At 40.7% G+C, this 19,832-nt stretch overlaps 3 protein-coding genes across 4 annotated transcripts; 2 read left to right on the forward strand and 1 right to left on the reverse strand.

Annotated features, from left to right (window-relative positions):
• Window positions 1-2,707: 2,707 nt before the first annotated feature.
• Window positions 2,708-4,917, forward strand: LOC143334588 (uncharacterized). Its single transcript, XM_076753441.1, has 3 exons — window positions 2,708-2,772; window positions 3,089-3,197; window positions 4,216-4,917. Exons 2-3 carry the CDS (start codon window positions 3,094-3,096, stop codon window positions 4,643-4,645), a joined length of 534 nt encoding a protein of 177 aa, XP_076609556.1. The 5' UTR covers window positions 2,708-2,772; window positions 3,089-3,093; the 3' UTR covers window positions 4,646-4,917.
• Window positions 4,918-5,546: 629 nt separating this feature from the next.
• Window positions 5,547-7,132, forward strand: apnl (actinoporin-like protein). Of its 2 annotated transcripts, none has more exons than XM_076753320.1 (3): window positions 5,547-5,626; window positions 6,151-6,276; window positions 6,371-7,132. In XM_076753320.1, exons 2-3 carry the CDS (start codon window positions 6,173-6,175, stop codon window positions 6,825-6,827), a joined length of 561 nt encoding a protein of 186 aa, XP_076609435.1. In that variant the 5' UTR covers window positions 5,547-5,626; window positions 6,151-6,172; the 3' UTR covers window positions 6,828-7,132. The 2 variants fall into 2 exon arrangements, with proteins under 2 accessions (XP_076609435.1, XP_076609436.1); XM_076753321.1 differs by having other exon boundaries at window positions 5,548-5,626; window positions 6,154-6,276.
• Window positions 7,133-14,262: 7,130 nt separating this feature from the next.
• On the reverse strand, window positions 14,263-19,163 carry ramp2 (receptor (G protein-coupled) activity modifying protein 2). The gene is made up of 6 exons (XM_076753602.1): window positions 18,918-19,163; window positions 18,258-18,320; window positions 18,133-18,162; window positions 16,238-16,270; window positions 15,910-16,078; window positions 14,263-15,792 (listed from the first exon to the last, which is right to left on the reverse strand). The coding sequence occupies exons 1-6, from the start codon at window positions 19,075-19,077 to the stop codon at window positions 15,543-15,545; spliced, it is 705 nt and encodes a 234-aa protein (XP_076609717.1). The 5' UTR covers window positions 19,078-19,163; the 3' UTR covers window positions 14,263-15,542.
• Between the last annotated feature and the right edge of the window lie 669 nt (window positions 19,164-19,832).

The raw sequence follows: 19,832 nt of genomic DNA on the forward strand, positions 1-19,832 counted from the left end.
TTTATTTGCACATGGTGCAGAAAATGCACATAAATTAAATGTTTTGTGAATCCCTGCCTCCTAAACTCTGTGGCAGGACCACAGAAGGTGTTTTAACTTAGCTAAGAAATGTCGTCATCCTTCAAATCAAAGTCTGCACAGTTCAACTTTGAGGAAACTTGAAACACAAATTCGCAAGCAAGCTGTCATGCCAGCGCTGACCTTTGGGGGCGACAGAGAGCAGGAGAGTCCAAAGTGGTGGAAGTTAACTCAGCTTATGAGTTCCTCCGTTAGCTCCTCTGTCAGAATGAAGCAGAGAAATGGTTTTCAGATAATTACACAACAAAAGTCCAAGGCACTGTACAAATAAACCTCCTGAATATAATGACAAATGCATTGTCCCAATAGCTTGAGATAAGCTAACGAGTTTGCTAACTAAATAATCTATTATGCTTTCTCTGTATTGTATTTTTGTTCTTATTTTTATTCTTTTATTTTACTGTTTTATTCTTCATCTTATTTTACACTGATTATGGCATTCTAGCCCTGGTTTTATGCACATTTATCTTAATTATCTCATTTTTCTATCCTGTTTTTATGTTCGCTGTATGTCTTTTTTATGTGAAGCACTTCTGCATGTGATGTCTCTGCTGTAAAACACTGAGATGTGTCTCTTGTATGAAAGGTTCTGTGCAAATAAAGTCTATCACTATTATTATTATGTTATTATAAACTCACTCCTTCTAGTTTTTCTCTTAAATGACTTTTTATTGGAGGAAAAGGTGTGCGGTCGTCAACAAAATTCCAGGGGGAAGTCGCCTAAACATAACAGTAGAATGAAAATAGAAGCTCCAGAAACAATTGTGACCGACTCCGGCGGTCGCTCAGCCTGGCCAGCTAGCGGGTTAACTGTTAGCTTGCCAGCTGCTTTTTGCAGAGGTGTACTGTTTTTATCACACATTGAGGCTATAAAGCAAACAAAAACAACCTGCAGTCCACGGCTCAGCTATTTTAAGTGCAGTAAGGCTTTCACTAGTGACAACGCGCTGACATGACATTTCACTTTACCATTTAATCAGGGCTGAATAGACAAGCAAACAAGCGATCTGGAAACCAAGTGTTTATTCATTGAAGATCATGTTTGCTCAGCTGTAACTCAGATTTGGAGTTAATGATGGCAGCTAAAATCTAAGATCTGATTCTGACAAAGAGTAATTTATCATTTTAGATTCAGCAGACCATTAGCCTGACACTCATTCTTCTAAAACAGGGATGTAGGCCTGAGGTAAAGTAAAGGTGTCTAACAGGCTGGAAAGGCAAAGCGAGTGACATGAGGTTGAGATACTGATACCGCAGCCACTATAATTAAATATGGCTTCATCTTTAGTGTACATTTATCTTTGTCATCATACCACTTTAAAAGCCTTAGCTACCTATGAATAGAGATTAGTGACATTCTGTCCTTTTGTCACCTTCTTAATTGCCTCTTACTGTTCTCAGAAACTGCGACGCTAACTCCACAGCGTGATTAAATTTAACAGACCTGCTGCTTAATAAAATAAGGAGGAAATTTGAATCTACCTCTGGCATTCGTAAATCAAGTGATGATGCTACTAAATGGCTGATTACGTGTTGCAGGACAGAGGTTGCCCGTTTCTTGTAGAATAGGAAAGTTATGGGCTGCAGCGTGCCCTTTTCACAGGACATAATGAAGGGAATGCTGAGTAGTCAGAGATATTCTGCCATGGTCACTGGCGAACCATCAGAAAGCAAACATTAACTCACAAAGTCTGTGTAGTGCAAATGTATTTTTACAAATGCATGTTTGGTGCCATCTGGTGACTTCAAGCACTGGAGTTAAAGGATTTAAATCAAGTTCCAGGCGCCTGATGTATGGACTAGAACAGCTGCCATAATATAACTTGAGTTGGTTGGTGGAATAATGAACACATCTCAAAATGCACCAAGTTTGCAAAATATACTTAATTGGGAAGGCCCTGTATGAATATAAAACAGTGTACCATGCTGTGTTACATAATGTACTGTTTCTGTGAGTCGTTCTTATGTGAAAAAGGGAGTGTCTCCTCTTCAGCTCCACACTCCAGAGGGAGCAGAGTCGGCAGGAGGAGAATTTGTGAAATAAGAGTGAGACGGTGTGTTGAAATTTGTGACTGATGTAGGGAGGTTCCCATAGGAATCTGTCACCAGCCATCACCTGTAACAACATACAATCAGTTAAGCAATGCCTGCGAGAGTATTCTCAGCGAGTCGGTACATGAAATGAAAGGTGTGATGAAATTAAATCAATTGAACTAATAATTGACTGCAGGAAAACAGAACAGGTTAAATAAAGTTTCAGCTACAGCACAGGCAGTGTGATTAGATGTCACAACAATGTGCTGCATGAACTTCATGAAGTCAATTAATTGTCTGAAAAGTCCTTAAAACTTCATGATGCAGAAGTGAGATCAATACCACCCACGTCTGATGTGAAGGCAAAAATGCTGACACAGACCTGTTGTCTAATTAATACATGAATTAGTTTAATGTTTTACCTAATTCAGAATGTTCACTATATATTGTGATCCTGGGATATTAGGTGGCCCGAGCGCTTGTTGTCCAGGTGTTGTAGGTTGTTCCACTAGGAATGGTGAACTCTCAGTAGACACGCCCGTGCTTGTGCTGGAACATGGACTGTGTAATCACACAAGAGAGACTGTCTCCACCTCAGAATCCGAGAAAAGGGAACTTGAGGCTGCTGTCTAGCACAACTCGGGTGTCTAACTCCAAAAGGTGAATATAAATACTCCTACTTATGGCAAGATTAGAACTTAGCTGTGATCTATGTGTTTTTTTTTTCCCTCAGCACTCTCAGATAAGAGCAGTTCTCATGTATTTAAGCTGTATTCACGTTTTATATGCACATACTGTAGAGCATGCACTCTCTTCAGGAGTTTTTAAGTCAGCTTGGTTTGACTAAAAGGGTAATTTCGTTAAGCAACAGTTAAAGTACTCACATCTTTTCTTTATGTCTATTATATGAAGGAAAATTATCTATTTACTGCACAACATGCACTGTTCTAAGCCTTCGGTCCTGTTCCTCTTGCAGCCAAGATGCCAGAAACAGCAGAAGCTGTGTCAGCCACTCTCACCACCAACAGAAACTGCACCATAGAAATAACCAACGTCAGCGGGAGCTTCTGCCTCATCAACCCCAAGTAAGTCTGTAAATGTGTTTACCAATTTAATACATATTAAAGTGATTGAATGAACATAAAACAATTGATCTCACACAGGAATGGAGAAAAAAACAAAAATGTTAACTGAAAGAAATACAAATTAATTAATGGCCTCATAGAGATAATGTGATGGAAATGGTTATTTATGGAAAAAATGTCATGAAAATGTAAACATATCTCTAAATTGGAGATCAGTGGAAGTCAGATAAGTCTACCTGTATCAACATCATTTGTGGCATGTGTGTGTGCTCAGGTTTGACGAAGGCTTAATGCACTGCTTTGAAGTGCTTTGAGACTGCTTTGCCTTTCTGCAGCATCTTGATACCATTAGCATGCAATCCCGTCAGAAAAATTAATTTTCCACAACTTGTTCATCGAGTTTTCCAGCATGAAAAGTCCGCGTTAATTCAATGTGATTACACCGTATTTAATTCTAAGTAATGCTCAATTATATTGCAAATGAAATGTGAGTGTACCACCTATTTAACGTGAATAAATGATTAGAGTTGGTTGTTCCTACTTCTCATCGAGAAATCTGTTTCTTCCGCTTTTGCTTAAAAAGGGAAAATGAATAAAGCAAAATGCTATAAATGAATAAAAATAACCCATGTCTATTGGAATTTCTTCCATGCTTCAACATTTATCTAGCTGTGGCAGGACAGACCGTATCTTGGATGGGTGGTTTTCATGTGTGACATCACTTTGCTGAGAACATCCACCTATCCATCATGCAGTGACACACACTGCCTCATTGCACATCGTATGCAGGTACACTCACTGTTGCTTAGAAGTCCACAGCAGTACTTGTACAGTCACACTCCATCCATCAGCATAAGGTATTTCAGGTACCTTGGAAAGCCCAACACTCAAAAAGTCCACTGACAATCTCGACCAAACTTACAAAACTATTTTTTCATCACAAGTCTGGGATGTCACGTAGAAGTTACCGACTGATTGGTAGTGATGGTAAGGATTTGTCTCCTTCTCTCCTGTGTAGGGTTTACATGAAAAGTGGCTTCTGTCTACACCCTCCCCAGCCTACGATTCGCACCACCAAGACCGAAGTGTGCTCCTTCATCAAGGACGACCACACTGCCACGGGCAGCGTCGGCCTGCTGACCTACGACCTGTTCCATATGCAGAGCAGGGTCTGCTCCGAGCGCATGGCTGTCATGTTTTCTGTGCCCTTTGATCACAACCTCTACAAGAACCGGCTGACCGTGGGTGTGGTTGAACATTCCCGGGCCTGCGACAAACATCTGTACAGCCAGATGTACGACGGGGAAGACCTCAGTAACTTCGTCCGCTCTGAGGAAAGCGGCTCTGGGCTGCTATATAAAGCTACATATATTGATTTGAGGGCTACAATGTCTAGTACAGGCAAAGCCATTGTTAAAGTGGAGCTTTATGATAAAATGGGTCGCTAGTGTTGAAAAGTGTTGCTCTGCCTCTTTGTACTTTGTTGCTTTGGTACTGAACTGAATAAATAAACCATTCAAAATCATTTGATTTGACTACTGATGCATGTTGTCATCCAGAAACATCCAGAGGAGAGGAAGACTGATTCTGCTGTCATCTGTATTTTGTGTCCGCTGAAAGATATCAATATCTGACAGCCAGCTCATTGATTCTCCATTAGCTTATTTCTTGGTCTTGTGTATATTCTACACTCCTTTTTTCTTTGATTAAGGCAATAAAATATTCAGACCCAATGCTTGTGGCTTTGTGTGGGATATGTTTTCACTCAGTATGCTTTCATTATTACTGATGAACAGTAATCATTTTTTAATCTCTTAGCTGGATCCATCCAATTCTAATGAGTAGCAACAGATGGAATATCTGCATAGATGTTTTTTTAATCTGCATGAAAACAATTGGTCTTCGCTGGCTGTGAGACACTCCATCTTGGTCTGAAGTGTTTGTTTTTCGGCTAGTTTTGTGAATGCAAGAGGTCAAGGTTCCCGCAGACATGTCTGTCTCAACTTGTTCAGGTTGCTTTTTTTCTCTGTGGCGCAAGACCACAGCAACAAGATTCCTAAACCGCATCAGTCAGACGTCTCACAGTCCTGTAGGAATGTGCAGAGTGAACCGAACAGGTTGCGATCCAACAGGAAAATGCTGGAAACCGTTCAAGTCTGCACTAGACAAGGGTGTGGCAGTTTCATACCACAGGGAAAAACACATAGTCGTAGTCAAAAGTCTGTTTCTTCCCATTGTTTTTTGTGGGGGGGGTAAGTGTGTGTTGAAAGAGGGTGTGTGTGTGGAACTGTCCAACTGGGGTTGTGTTGTAAGTGGGAGGGTTTCCTGGGTGATGGCACACGTCCTTGCTTTAAAAAAAAAACACTACCAGCACCTCCCTTTCAGGTAACTTTTTGGGACTTCGGAGCACCAACATAGTTTCTCAGCAGGTAAGTCGCTTGGAACATTTGGTGAAAAAGACTTTTAATAATGAAATAATTTAGTAAGAGGCAGTACATAGAATGGCTCATTACCTCATGGCTCCAAAAGAAAAAAGCAATTTGTAGAGGCATACAGAAGCCTGATGGGGCATTTGTTTGATTTGTATCTTGTATCTGTTGATAAGAGGGGTGATCATTTTCTCTAGTGCTACTTAGTGCTGTAATTGAAGAGGTACACTCTCTAATGAGGCAAAGAGAGTCTGCAGCTATTCTCTGATTGTTCGCAACTGGTTTGAAATCTCATTAGCCTCTGAAATGCATCATTCGAGCCAAGTTCCAGTCTTTGTGCAATTTTGAAGGTCAGTGTAGTGTCAATACGGCATGTCAGCAGAGCAGCAGTCAGGAGGATGTTTAGTGTTGTAATATATTTCATGATTCCCAGTGTGTTTTGCAGTGGAGGGAAGTGCTAGTCACAGCTGTTATGTTGTTCAGTTCAGCTGGTTAACATCTAAATTGCATTTGTCTTACAAAAGCAGATCTCACAGCCATTCCAACATGACAGAATCAGCTGAAGCTGTCGCAGCCGATGTGACCAGCCGGAGGAGTGCTACCATTGAAATCTCAAATATCACTAACAACTACTGCCTCATCAACCCCAAGTAAGCTCTGACTGTGTTGGGTATTTTCAGGCTTGTCTGAAACTTATTATAAAGATCCATGTGTAATATATGTTTCTATTTGTGTGCTGGTCAGGGTGTATCTTGACAATGGGGAGACGTACAATCCACCTCAACCCACAGTGCGCCCTCTAAAGACGGAGGTCTGCACTTTCACCAAGTCAAGCGGCAAAGCAACCGGCTGCATCGGCGTCCTGACATACGACCTTTTCGAGAGGGCACATAATGACTACGCTGAGACGCTGGCCATCATGTTTTCAGTTCCCTGGGACTACAACCTGTACAAGAACTGGTTTGCAGTGGGCATCTATAAAAAGGGCCGTAACTGCGATAAGGATCTGTTCAAAGAAATGTACTATGAGAAGAAACAGCAAGAGCATGGGTTTGTAAGGGAGGAAGCCACTGGGTCAGGAATCAATTACGTGGGCAACGCTCTAGATATCAGGGCCACCATGTGTCCAATGGGCAAATCCATCATGAAGGTGGAGGTGTGGGATAAGCTTTTCACACCCATAGACCAGCAGGCGTACTAAAAACTACACAGCAGAATTCATCCCTCAATCTCAAGCTTCTACCTGGCGCACTGTTTCTACAGTCAACACGCATGATTTAACAGATGTATTGTTGCTGACATGTGTCTGTATACCTAGGTATTACCCTTCAGTAAATCTTCTTAAGATCAGAGTTTAGTTTGTTTATAAATCCAGGCAGCAATAACCCCTCTTTATAGCCGAAGCCTCTGTCTGTTTGAAAAGCATCCGGTTTTAAAATGGCATCTTTAGAAATGAAAATCAAAGGATGACTCACCGGAGGACGAGGGCACATAGCTTAATAAAACACACCAAGAGCTTGTCTGTGTTTACCTTGACACTGTAGTCTGAGGAATAAAATAAACCTTTTGCTGAAGCTATTTGCGTATGTCTGTTGATTGAGTTCAGAAAGGCGCAAAAGTGCTCAAGAAGAAATGAGATTGAAATTTTTGAATAAAAAATTGGGTTTCTTATGCATGCATGCTATCCAAGGCATGTCTGCAGTGGATTCAGGAGGATCAATTTGAAGTGAAATTTAGGTTTGTACAGAATCAAAGGGTGTAGTTTTTTTTTTCCATAGGGGCTGTACATAGGGACACACCCTGTCTCAGGTAGCATCAAGGCATGAATCACTGAGAGTAGTTAAAGCACACCACACATCATGTGAACGTGTAAGACTCTAACCACCTTTTACATACGTTTGGTTAACATGCATCATATTTAAATTGTTTAAAGTTAATAAAATGCCTCTTTTCTGTGGTCTGTAAATGTGATGGATTTCTAAGATATTCCATTATTGTCTGCTAAATTACACAATATTGTGAAATATCAGAGCAACTAATTAGCATGGGAGAAACCGCCCAGAAACTGACCACAAATCAATTTTATGCTACAAAAATATTCAAAATAATGTCTCCATGAACACCCAACTGAAAATTAATAGTCAATTCTTGGCTAAATAAAAATCTGTTTTTAAGAGACTCAGTAGAACAGTATTTGTGGCATGATTTTTGCAATAAAGAAGGTTTTAAACGCCTGCTTTGCGAAGAGAACCAGAGGGAACACTAAAACATTTTCAGCTGTGCGGATATTGTTCAAAACACATTCACCGGTTCATTTTTATGGACCAGTAAACTCAAGGAAAAATGAACAGGTACATTTGCATTTTGCAATAATGATCTTGGCAGGGACTATGAGGTACAGTAGTGGTGAAAGAAACAGGAATAGATTAACATGAAAACCTTATTATTATGACTGCTGAGCGGCTCGTTACACTGACTAAAAGCTTCATAATTCTTTAATTGGGGAAATGACAATCTTGACGCGCTATCTCATCCTCAAACAACTTGTCTTGCAGTAACGCCACAGCCAATTTTGTGTAGCCACAGTCATTAACCTCAGGAGAATAGGAGGTTCTAAGGCACGAAACAGTGTATCAGCTCTTAATTTACATGGCAGGCGAAGTTATCAGGTTCCCCCAGTTCAATCTCAACACAGCGTTTCCCCACTAGATTCATGATGCTTTCGCTGCACTAACTGTTCCAGCCACAAAGAAGCCCAGATCAAAGGTTTTTGCTCACTGTCACCATTGCATTTGCATAAATGCAATTCATAATATAGAGGCATAAACTAGGCCTGTTTATGCTCAATCCCTGAAGCATTGTAAAGTACTGTATTAGAGAAATGACACAGTCCCTATAAACAGACGGGAACACTAAGCACAAACTTTTGTTTGTGATGGCTTTAAAATGGGGATAAGTTCCCACACATTCCTTTCATATTTTCCCCTTCAATCGCTGCTCTGTGTTTACTACACCTGCATATAAGGCTTCTTTTATGTTTTGTATTACATTGTCCACTGTGTCTGCTTTTGAGTGACTGCTTTTGTGTTTGTGTCTGCGTTTTTACGTACAGTAAATGTGCTGGCACGCTTTTGTGACGAGCATCTCACATGCACCTGCACATGCAGAGATGGATATTTCTTATCAAATGCATTCATTTGTGCATTATGTGATTTGTATTAAGCAAGTCTGAAAAAAAATCTCTCAAGAATTGAGCGGGATTAGACGACTTAAACAGGAAACAAAAAGATATGTGAAACATTTATTTTCCTGTGCAGATAAACTTAAGAAGCTCAACCGTTGTGGATTGAAACTGATGCTATTCACCACTAAACAGGAGTGAATCTGGCTGTTTGTCATGGTAAAAGCTTCTGTCAAAATAATTCCAGGATGCTAAGAGGAAAGGGAGGTGCATGATTGCAGGTGTGCCACCAAAGTTAACACATCGCTGTGGCTTTTCACATAATAAAAAGATGACTGGGAAAAAAAACTGAAAACCTGGAGCAATGATTTTACCATGCAAAGAAATTCTTACTGCCTGTTACAGACTTTTTAAATATGCAAGAACTTCCACTCAGTATTTCTGCATTTTGACAACACAAAGGAATATTTAATTCTTAGTTAATTTACTTAGTTGAACTAGTACTGTAGTTTTCATGCTATGAATTTTAAAAAAAGGCTGATAGTGAAGTAAACACAGCAGTGTGCATATGTTATCACCACCAGCTGTTATCAGACCGTACAGTGGCTGAGTCTCCTCAAGGCAAGAAAATTATTGACACATTTTAATTTTTCACACTCTCAATGAAGCCGAACAATCAACACAAGGCTCACAGAGCATTAGCTGGGAGAGTCAGATCATTAAATGTATTTTCATTAAAGCTTCAGCTTCCAACTTTGTTTGAGTATCAGTCATTCTATTTGCTTTGAAACTGAGCCCACAGGACGCGAGAAATGAACTGTATATTGACTCAAACAGAAGCATAAAATATTTTGATTTCAACGACCTGAGGTTTGAGTGTGAACCCATGACCGAAGATACACCCAGTAATATAATACATATTCATCTCTCTCAATGTGGACAGAAGTATACCTAAAAGCTGCAATTTTTCAACTACTAAATATGCTCTCAAAGACTGCCATCTAGAGGTCACTTCTGGTATCAAGCGTAGTCACAATTTACAGCTCAAATGCTCAAAGCAGTCCAGGCAAGACTTTAAAGAAGGAAATTTTCCCGTTCAAATATCTTCTAGGCTCTACGTGGATACTACATGAGCAGTAATGTATACATAATTACATAATTTCAAGCTGTCTTGGTGCCATAGAGACCTCATCACGATTAGCAGACTGTGGTATTAATGTGGCTCTCCCTGTCTTCTCCAACTATTTCTGGCTCCAAACAGGTCCTGACATCCAGCAGGGCCTGGCACTCTTGAACAGTTCAGCTGTGTGTCAGAGTGGCAGCAGGCGCCTGCAGCCCCGTCACCAGAGCTCAATTATTGGCCTCAGTCTCAGTCAGGTTCCCCTCCAGAGAGTCAGCAAGGGTAAAACAATAAAGTCAGATGCTTTTAAGCTAACTGGAGCTGCATTGTTCTGCAGTTTTGTTTTGTTTTGTTTCACATTTCTCTGGGTCATTTTTCGCAGACTGTTCATAATTCCTTTGGATGAGACATGAGGGTCAAAGGTCACGTTACCCCTTGCAGGCTTTGGAAATTGTCTCATCGTGTTATCTTGTTATTTTGTAACTTCTTATCATTTGAAATGACACAGATGTGTATCGTCTTATAATACAGATAACTTGAGGGAAGACTCTGAAAATGTTCTCTACAGTACTCACATTATTACAGGAAACTGATCTGCCATGTTGCTTCTTTCTTGAGATGGTGAATCTTGTGATAAATGAAGAATTTAGGCTCACACTATCTCACAGCATGTAAACTGTAGTGCATGAGTGGTGATCATCATTTGTTTTGCTTTGTTTTGTTTTTGTCTTGAAGACACACGATAATAATGCAACAGACCATGCAAACACCCACACAATCTCAATATCAATATTTTTATTCTAATAATGGATCACAATGTGCAGTGATGAACCCACAGAGATATATCACCTGACTCTGCTGTACCCCCAGCACCAAACAGCAGGCAAACAAAGTTAGCAACTAGAATTTAGAGGCCAAGGAGTCTGCAGATGACAAAAACAGAGCTAAAAGATAGTCAATATTGGATTTACATTCATTCACAGTTTGTTTTCACTGCTCCCAAGTGGCAACAAAGTTTGTTATTGCACATTTAAATTATCTACAATTGAAAACTTTCTAAAGGTTTACCATAGTGCATCGAGAGAGTCTGCACTGGTGATGTGTTGTGAACCTCTTTGAGCCCATACATCAGGACTGTACATCCTTATTTACTCATCATCTGTTGCATCCTCTTTGCCTAAGATGAACCTACAAACCCACATCTGCTCCTGTTTTGTCATTTGCAAACTATTTCAGAAATGCAGGTAAACTTCTAAAGTGTAATTTAATGTCTCACTTGCATTGCCAATTCTGCATATTCACAGTACATGTTTATTTTGCTGCTTATCTTGTCGATCTTGCCAATGGCAGCCAATGGTATCCACTTACATGTGACAATTCAGTTGGCAATGCATGTCAGTGCACTTAGACCAACTCTACCTTCAAGTTGTGCAGCTGCAGCTCCAAATCTTGTTTTTTTCCAAGCACAAATCTCTAAGGATCTTCATCAGATCAGTAATATTAACCTTCATGGGTTGGTGCAGGCCCTGCTCCTTCATTTCTGCCTCTTGTCTCTCAGATTTTCAGCTGGCAGTGGAACATGATTCTTCATTCTATGTATTTGTTGAGTTCATTCTGACTGATTGAGCAGCAGTTTTGATGTCAAACCTACTTGAATGTACAGTCAGTCTGCTGCCAGCTCGGTGTCATCCAGCTGAAGGGTCAGCTCTGACATAGCACAGTGCCAGCTGCCTGGATCTCGCACAACAAAGTAATTACTCATGTCACACTCAATGACTCGCATCAATGGGTGCAATATTTTAATTTTCATCAAGTCTGGCAAAACTCCAGTCTGCAGCAACCAATAAACTAGTCGGTGAGAAAAACATGTGATGCAAACTGATTTTTATGAATAAAGACATCTGTAAATGCAATGAGATATCAATAAGTCATCGATAACTTAGCATAGATTCCAAGAAGCTGACCTTATCTGGCCAGCTGTGGAGGTTGACCAGATGTCATTGATGCTGCTGAATGCTCCTTCATATGAAGCAGTGAAGCTGACACTGTCAGCTACCTCAATTATTTCCACAGCCAAAGTCCCCAAACACACTACTAAGTCTGCCAAAGGAACCAGCAGTCGATGTACAGATGCCCTTACCCACCGTCCTTCCAACAACTCTGCCAGATCTCTGGGACATAACAGTCATTGGCTCCCAAGGTGGAAGACCCAGAGGCCCGACAGAGGATCCAGAGCCAAAACCCACCACCCTGCAACTGGAGACGCAGCTGCGGCTCACAAGTGTGATCACTGCTGCAGAGAGGAAGGCCTGCAAATCTTCTGAAAATGCAGTCTCAGTTCTAGAAATATACAGTATACTCATGTGTCGCAAGGTGTTATATGTATCGTATTTTCTTGTGTCTGAGCTTAATTAAAGTAACTATGTTTAGGATTAGAAAATGTCTCATTTCCATGCTTCCAGTGGAGAAAAGACAATGAAGCAGTAAAACTATTTACAATGATTAGGATTTTTCAAGTTATCATAAAATAGTTGTAGGACTGGTGCTTTTGCAATGTACAAGAAACTTTTTACAACAGGACAAAACACATTTTCATTTTAATTAGCATCGCTTGTGTTGTTTTGTCAGTGTTTTAACACATACTTTATTTAGTTCAGTTTAAAATTTGTTTTATAATCATTACCTTCACCAATCACAGGTTCAGTATCTAATACTTCAATGAGTTTGATGTCAACAAAGTCAAAAGTTCAAAAGCATCCCTGATTCCTTTTTCCCTAATTTTCCTAATTTGTCTGTCAAAACTATCTCTGACAGATTTAGCATAACAGAATGTATCTGGAGGACTGGTCCATCACAGAGAGTGATTCCAGCCCCACAGCATCATGTCAACCCACGTCTGTGTCAGCACAGATCTTTTGAACTGAGGCACATATAAGTTGAGGCGTCTCAAAATGTTGTGTTATGTAATTGTGCTGTGGCATTGCTGAGGGCTTGAAAAACAACCTGTTGACTTGATAAATGCTTTGAAGGATTTCTGATGATACCATACTTTACAGCACTGTTGCAAATGCTCAAATCCCTTCAAGCACAACAGTTTTGCACTGTAAGCTTTTACAGTAACTGATATTATTGTGTTGTCACTTACATCAAAACTATATGGATTTTTTAACATTTTATAAATATTCTACTGCAAATAAACATCCACATATCTTCTTACAGATCGGGAAAAAAAAAATGCTCTGCAGCTGCAGAACTTGCCTGAGATTTATCACATTTTTAGGTTTCCTTCAGTATCAAAGTATTCCAGTAAAAGCTCTCTGTACATCCACAGATACACTGCAAACAGGAACTGCTAGTAGCAAATTCGGCATACTTTTAATGGTGCCTATAAACAATTATAGGCTAAAAAGAGGGGGGAGAAGTTGTAGCCCACAGCTAACTGGCTCTCTCCATGACAACATTACACTTCCTGAACCTAATGTTAAAAATAACTTCATGCACAACATACAGTTGCTAGGAAAATTAATTCTTAAGTCTCTTCACTTGTTTTCCATTCTGCCTTATCTGAAAACTTGCCACTGAATCATGAAGCAGGTTTTATCATATGAAACCACTAGAGGGCAAGGTTTCCTGACTGAAAACGAACTGTATATTGACCTTGACTATTTGACTTGTGCACTGAATGCATGCACATATTGTTTTGTGAAATAATTGATGTAATGTGAGGTATAAAAGATGATTAACACTGTTTTCACAATCACATCTTGCATAATGGCATCAGAAATGGTTTCTGGCTCACTCTTAGAATAAGAAGTAACACAGAGTTGGATGAGATCAGTAGGGAGTGGGGTGGAGGATGACCCGACATCTAGAGAGGAAGAAGGTCACCAAACACACTTTCCCACCCAGCCCTGCCAGACACACACACACACACATACACACACACACACACAAACACAGGCCCACCCTGCAGTGTTGTGTTTGCCAGATGAGGGTGTGATACATGACTGCTGTCACTGCTTCCTTCACTACATCAGCACTTGCACAGCATAGCAACTGCACCACAATATACTGTGCTGCTCACTGAAGATACAGTGAAATACTACCTGAGGCACAAAGCAGTGCCATCTGCGCTGCACTCGAGGGAAAGGGGTGTTTAATCAAATACTGACAAAGGTTAAAGGGTACTTCTGCCAGAATGATGCCGCAACTCTGTTAATGTATCCCTGTGAACATGAGCCGAACTGAACACAGTCTCATTATGGTCAGCTAAAAAAAACTGATGGTTTTCATTTACCTGACAGCCCAGATGAGTTAAAATGAACAACAGCCAGTAATACAACTGTAGATTTAATTGTATAAAATATAAAAAAGTATATAAAAATACATACAGTACATGGTGTGAGAGCAGGCAGTGTTCTCTCAGACTGTACAGTAAGTCCAGTAATTCCTGACAATGGCAGAAATATTACACAGTATATAAATACACATTTTGATCCAAATCTTAAAGCACTTGCAACGGCTTTGTCGTCAAGACTGAACAAGACATAATGACATTATTACGATTCAGGCAAAAGATAACTTTAATCTTCCTGTCGTCGCTCAGTGTTTATCGCTAAACTGCACAGACACTTCAAATGTCTTCTTGTCTGGACTGGGTGGAGATGAGATTCAATTAGCTCATCATATGATCATGAGGATTGTCGTTGTTGGACGGAGGAAAGTGCTGAAGGATTTGCGGTTCAAAAATAGACAATACCAGGAAAGAGAGCTCCTTTGCTGGGCGTACCCACTCATTGTGTCCCATCTGTAACCTCTGACCCCAAACCTTACAAACATCATGACTCACATAACCAGATCCATACATCAGATTATAGTCTTTTTCCTGTCCTCCCTTTACACATATAGAGGACCCTTTTCATAGATCATACATGGACACGTACCTGTATCCAATTCAGACTTAAAAGCAGTTTGGGTCACATATGTCCTCAGCATGCATACTGCGTATTGTCTAATTAGTGGATCAAAGCAGAGTTTAGTGTGAACGGCAGCAAAAGAACATTGCATAAGAATAATTCAGCAATAAAAATTACTTTGTCTGATCAACATAATGAGCATCAACACAAATATGTTTTGCGTTTATGTTTGCAAGCTCCAGAGCTTTTGTTATCCTAACCCTGAATTTTACTTGGCTTTCCAGTAAAAATCAAGCTCTGTTTCCTGAATAGAGTGCGCAAATTGGACGTGACCGATATATTCATATCTGGTTGAAAATAAAACTTTCGGCACAGCACATTGCAGGAATTTATAATAACATCGATTTTGTTGCAGTGAGTCTCCGTCGGGAAGGTTGTTATTGAGCAGCCGCAATAATTGTAATGCCACAGATCATGACATTCACTCTAAATCAGTGTCATTTTCTCAATAGATTTCCTCTGTGGCTGATATCCCAAAGATGAGTTGTGAAGCACAGGTACAGAAGTCCTGCGCAAAGTCACTGGCGAGAGGAAAGCACAGCAGCGGTGTATGTATAAACAAGCTATAGTCCTCAGGTTGGGGGAGCGTAGGTCAAAAATATGATACTCTTGATGACGGTGAGCAGACATTCAGGATTTTCAAGAGCTGCCATCCCCGTTTTTGGTCTTGAGAACCACTAGGCTAACCATGACAGGGATCAGGCAGATGGGAGTGATCACCAGGGCAAAGACAATGACTGGCGGTGGGTCGCTGAGCTCCTCTGTGGGGCAGTCTTTGAAAAACCTGGAGTGAATGTCCACAAAGGTCTGTTCCACCAGAGGGTTGGGCCATGGGATCAGAAGGCAGTCAGATATCATCTCTGTGCAAAGGCTTAGGTTGCTATAAAAACTGCAGTGTGGAAACAGGAAGTGTGTGGAGGATTATTCAGACACTGGCAAATATTTGACACTATTTTTAATGTTGAAAATAATGGACTGCAAATACATACAAACACGCACAACTTACCCGCTCACGTTGCCCCAAACGCACCAGTCAGAGCTGTTTACTGATGCCATTTCAATCTCATAATTGGAGAGACATAGATGGTCAAGCAGCTGGGAAAGGCAATCCATTATTGGTACACCAAAACATACAGAGCAGAGTTCCATACAATTGTGAGAATTATTCCCACAAGCTGCGTGAAATAAGGAAAGAGTCAAAAAGAAAGAGGGAGACATTGAGGCAGATTAGAAAATGTTGAAAAGATATATAGGACATCTTCAAATGGTCTCATATAAATTATATGCTCACAGAATGATACAAGTTTCTATGACTATAAAGTTGTGTCACCTACCAATTGGCATGATAGAGTCTCCATAAGTGGCATCTAAAACAAAGAAAAGCAAGATTTTTAGATTTAAAGCCTTCAAACAGTAAAGCAGACTATTGGCATTTAACACTAACCCTCTTCAAATCTGCCATGTCAAGCTCTTCTAAATCAGATCATGAAATAAGTTCAAATACATGCATCCTCGCAAAAATCAATGAAAAGAGCGTCTTCGTCTGCTGTAGCTCATGAGCTCCTTCACATGTCTAACACTGAGGCAGGCATTTGCAGCTGTAGAAGGGAGACCACACACTCACCGGAGAGAAAGGAGAGGAATACCCCAATGAAACCAAGCGCTCCCTTCATGTCAGAAAAAATGAATAAAGGTGCGTTTTCCCCAACTGATGACCATGTGTAATAAACCTAAACTTCTCAGACTGTGTACAGCGAGGCATAACAGGAAACCCGACAGGATGGAAGAGACGCAGTGTAACCTTCGGTTACCAGATGTCCAAACAGTGTTACCCGCGGTTAGCAGATGTTCTTCGAAGATCTGTCTGACGGCCCAGCGCCTTGGCAGCAGCTCTTCCCCTCTCCAACACACGTTTCTTTTAGATTTTCTTCCCTTTTCAAAGGGGTGGAGGCAACAAAGATTGTCCTCTCCATTCTCCCAAATAAAAGGGAGCACACCCAAGCTGGGCTGGACTCACATCTGAAAACCCTTTACTCTTTAACTCTTGTTCTGCTTTTTAGTCTCAGTTTCTCACAGTCGAAGGCCTGGCCAGCTCACAGCATGTGATTTATTTGCCTTTTGGGCTGCCTCTGCCAAATAGGAAACATAAGTAAACATTTAGGGCTTAGCGTTTTGGGGTAGATGTAATCGTGACTCTGCAGGGTGTGCTGTGCAGACAGTCATGATTTCATATTTAGGTTAATGTGGCCAAACCTGGAAGAAGTTATTAGTCAGAGCTGACCAGCTGTTTAAAAGGCAAAGTATCTCTACACACATGCACTTGTAAAGAACAATTTTCCACCACAAGCGTGGGAAACTTATGTTTTTCATGTCATGAGGAGCTCATATGTGTGCTATGTCTGTAAGGTAGTTTCTCACTGTCACCACTCACCACTTTAAAGAGCAGAGTGAGAGAGGTGGTTTCATTGATTGAGTGAAAAATGAAATGTATGGTTCATGTTTTCTCACGACCAACTTGTTAATTTATGTCACCGAATCCACATGTTGGGCCTCTCACAACATCTGTTTGCCGAGCAGCATTTTGATTTAGTAATGACATCAGGAAATGTGTCTTTTCAGCAAAGGAGGAGCTCAGAGTTGGGGGGAGTTGGCAGGGGAAGGAGGGGGACAGTCAGGGGAAAGAAAAAAAAAGGAAGGCACAGGATGAGGAACAGTGAAAGGGGCGCTGCTCCAAAGTTCCAGTTGTTTCACAACTCGGAGTTCATGCGTTGATCACAGACGTTGCATGGGGTGAATGACGAACAAATTCAGGAAGTTGAGCCAGGTGGGGGCTGCTCGTAATGAGGTTCAAGTTAACCTTTAACCCTAAACCATTATGGGCCGTGTGTCTACTGCTGTTGACCCCTCACTAGTAGAGACCTCCCCAGGAGTTTGTCTTGGATTCTCATGATAATACACACAAGGAGATCTTGGCAGAAACCAGGATCTCTGAGCTCTGCTTTCTGTGTTTGTCAGCTCCAGCCCGCCAAATGAGTTCAAGGAACTGATCCAGGACAATCCTCCAGTGGACACAAATGCATAATCACTATTTGTAACTGTAAAACGTATTCATGTATTTCTGCTAGATTATCAAAGTGAGACTGAATCAGAACATGAACATTCGTCTCTTAGGGAGACACAGACATGTAGGTGACAGTCTATGATAATGTGTCATAGAAAAATAACTTACTCGCAATCGTCATCTCTGTTGAGTGATACCCTGCAGACAGAGGAGGGCTGATTAGTCAAAGTATTTGTGATCATGCATGAAATGTACTCTTTTTTTTTTTTTTTTTTGCCTTATAACACACATACCGATTGTTGTGGCGGGTTGCACCGCTAACTTTTCATCAACCAGACAAACCACTGTTGTGAATCCTGTTATAAGAAAAAATAGAATAATGGGAGCGCTGAGTATTGGAATAAAAAGTAAAAACCCTCAAATTTTAAGCTAAATTATGATAGATAATCCTGTATGTACAGAGTTCAGATCTTGTGAAAGCAGAGGAGGCAAAGGAAAAAACAAGGAGCAAGCTGTGGGGAGTGGACAGGTCAATGCATCCTCCCTTTGTCTGCCACTGACTCAAGGAAATCTTATTCAACTGAAGGGCATTTAAACTTAAACACATTCCTCTCCCACAAGACTAAAAGATCTTATTTAATAAATCGAAGCAAATAATAACTACAGCATCAATCAAAATCAACTGTCAAACCTTGTAGTAATATTCTCAACAACACCTGTACCACAAAATTCTTCCTTAAAAACAAATTTGTTGTCTCACTTTGATCAAAATCACTCTCTGACCCTTAAACCAAACAGTTTGAGTATAAAACTCAATCATGAGACTTGCTAAGCTCCTTTCCAAAAGCCACTCAGTCACAGAAAGCCCCCAAGCATTCCTCTTGAGAGGTGAGACAGAGGGCAAGTAAAGAAGTTATATCATAAGAAATGGACAGTGTAAATCCTCTACTTACCCCAGATGAGAAGAGTCACAAAACACCCAGAAAACATAAATGAGCAACTAGCGGCTGTCATTTTGCCTGACAATGCTGTGTCCGTCTTCCCTGGTGGGTAGAGATTACATATCTCAACCTTTTCGCAGGAAGGCTCTATAAAACAACAGGAAGCACTCATTTCCTAGGATGGGCGTATTCACAAAGTGGGACAGAGAGCCTCTGATAAGGTTAGAACTACTGTGGTCCACCGGTGCACCACCATCACTCTCTCTCTTTATTGTCTCTCATCCCACCCTGTTTTGAGACAGACAGAGAGAAGCTGGGGAGAGCCCCACCCTCTCCTTTTCTCTCTCCCTCTCTCTGTCTCTACCTTTGCATGCGATTAATACTTTTATCACTACAAGCAATATTTAGATGTTAATAATGGCCGCACACAGCAAGTGGAGGACTAATTGCCTGTGGTCGCTCTTGGGCTTAAAAAATAATTCATGCTGCTATCAGAATATCTGACGACTGCTTTTTTTTATGTTTTGCATGATTCGCTTGAGTGGAAACTTGGAACAGTAACATTGTGCGAATACATTTTATCACCAGCAGCCATAAAGCCAACTCACAGCAGGTTGTTAATCACAATCCAAAGGCTTCTTACTATTAATTTGAGATATTTGTTTTTCATCCAAAAGTAACAGTTAATTAAAGCACAAAAAAATGTTGTACAACATCTTAAAATAGTGCTAGACTGAGTTAGCGTTGCACTCCTATGTTGTTGTTCCTTGTTATCTTCCTTGTTAAAACCTGGCGCCTACATTACCCACAATTCAACTCGCCTGCACTCAGTATGAGATTCCGGTGAGTTAAGCTAAACGTGGCCAACGTAGCTTTGAGCAGGAATGAGGAGCTACAGAAGTCTGGTTAGCGAACTTCTTTGTACCT

Source organism: Chaetodon auriga, chromosome 16, assembly GCF_051107435.1.
Source record: "Chaetodon auriga isolate fChaAug3 chromosome 16, fChaAug3.hap1, whole genome shotgun sequence".
Lineage (NCBI taxonomy): Eukaryota > Metazoa > Chordata > Actinopteri > Chaetodontiformes > Chaetodontidae > Chaetodon > Chaetodon auriga.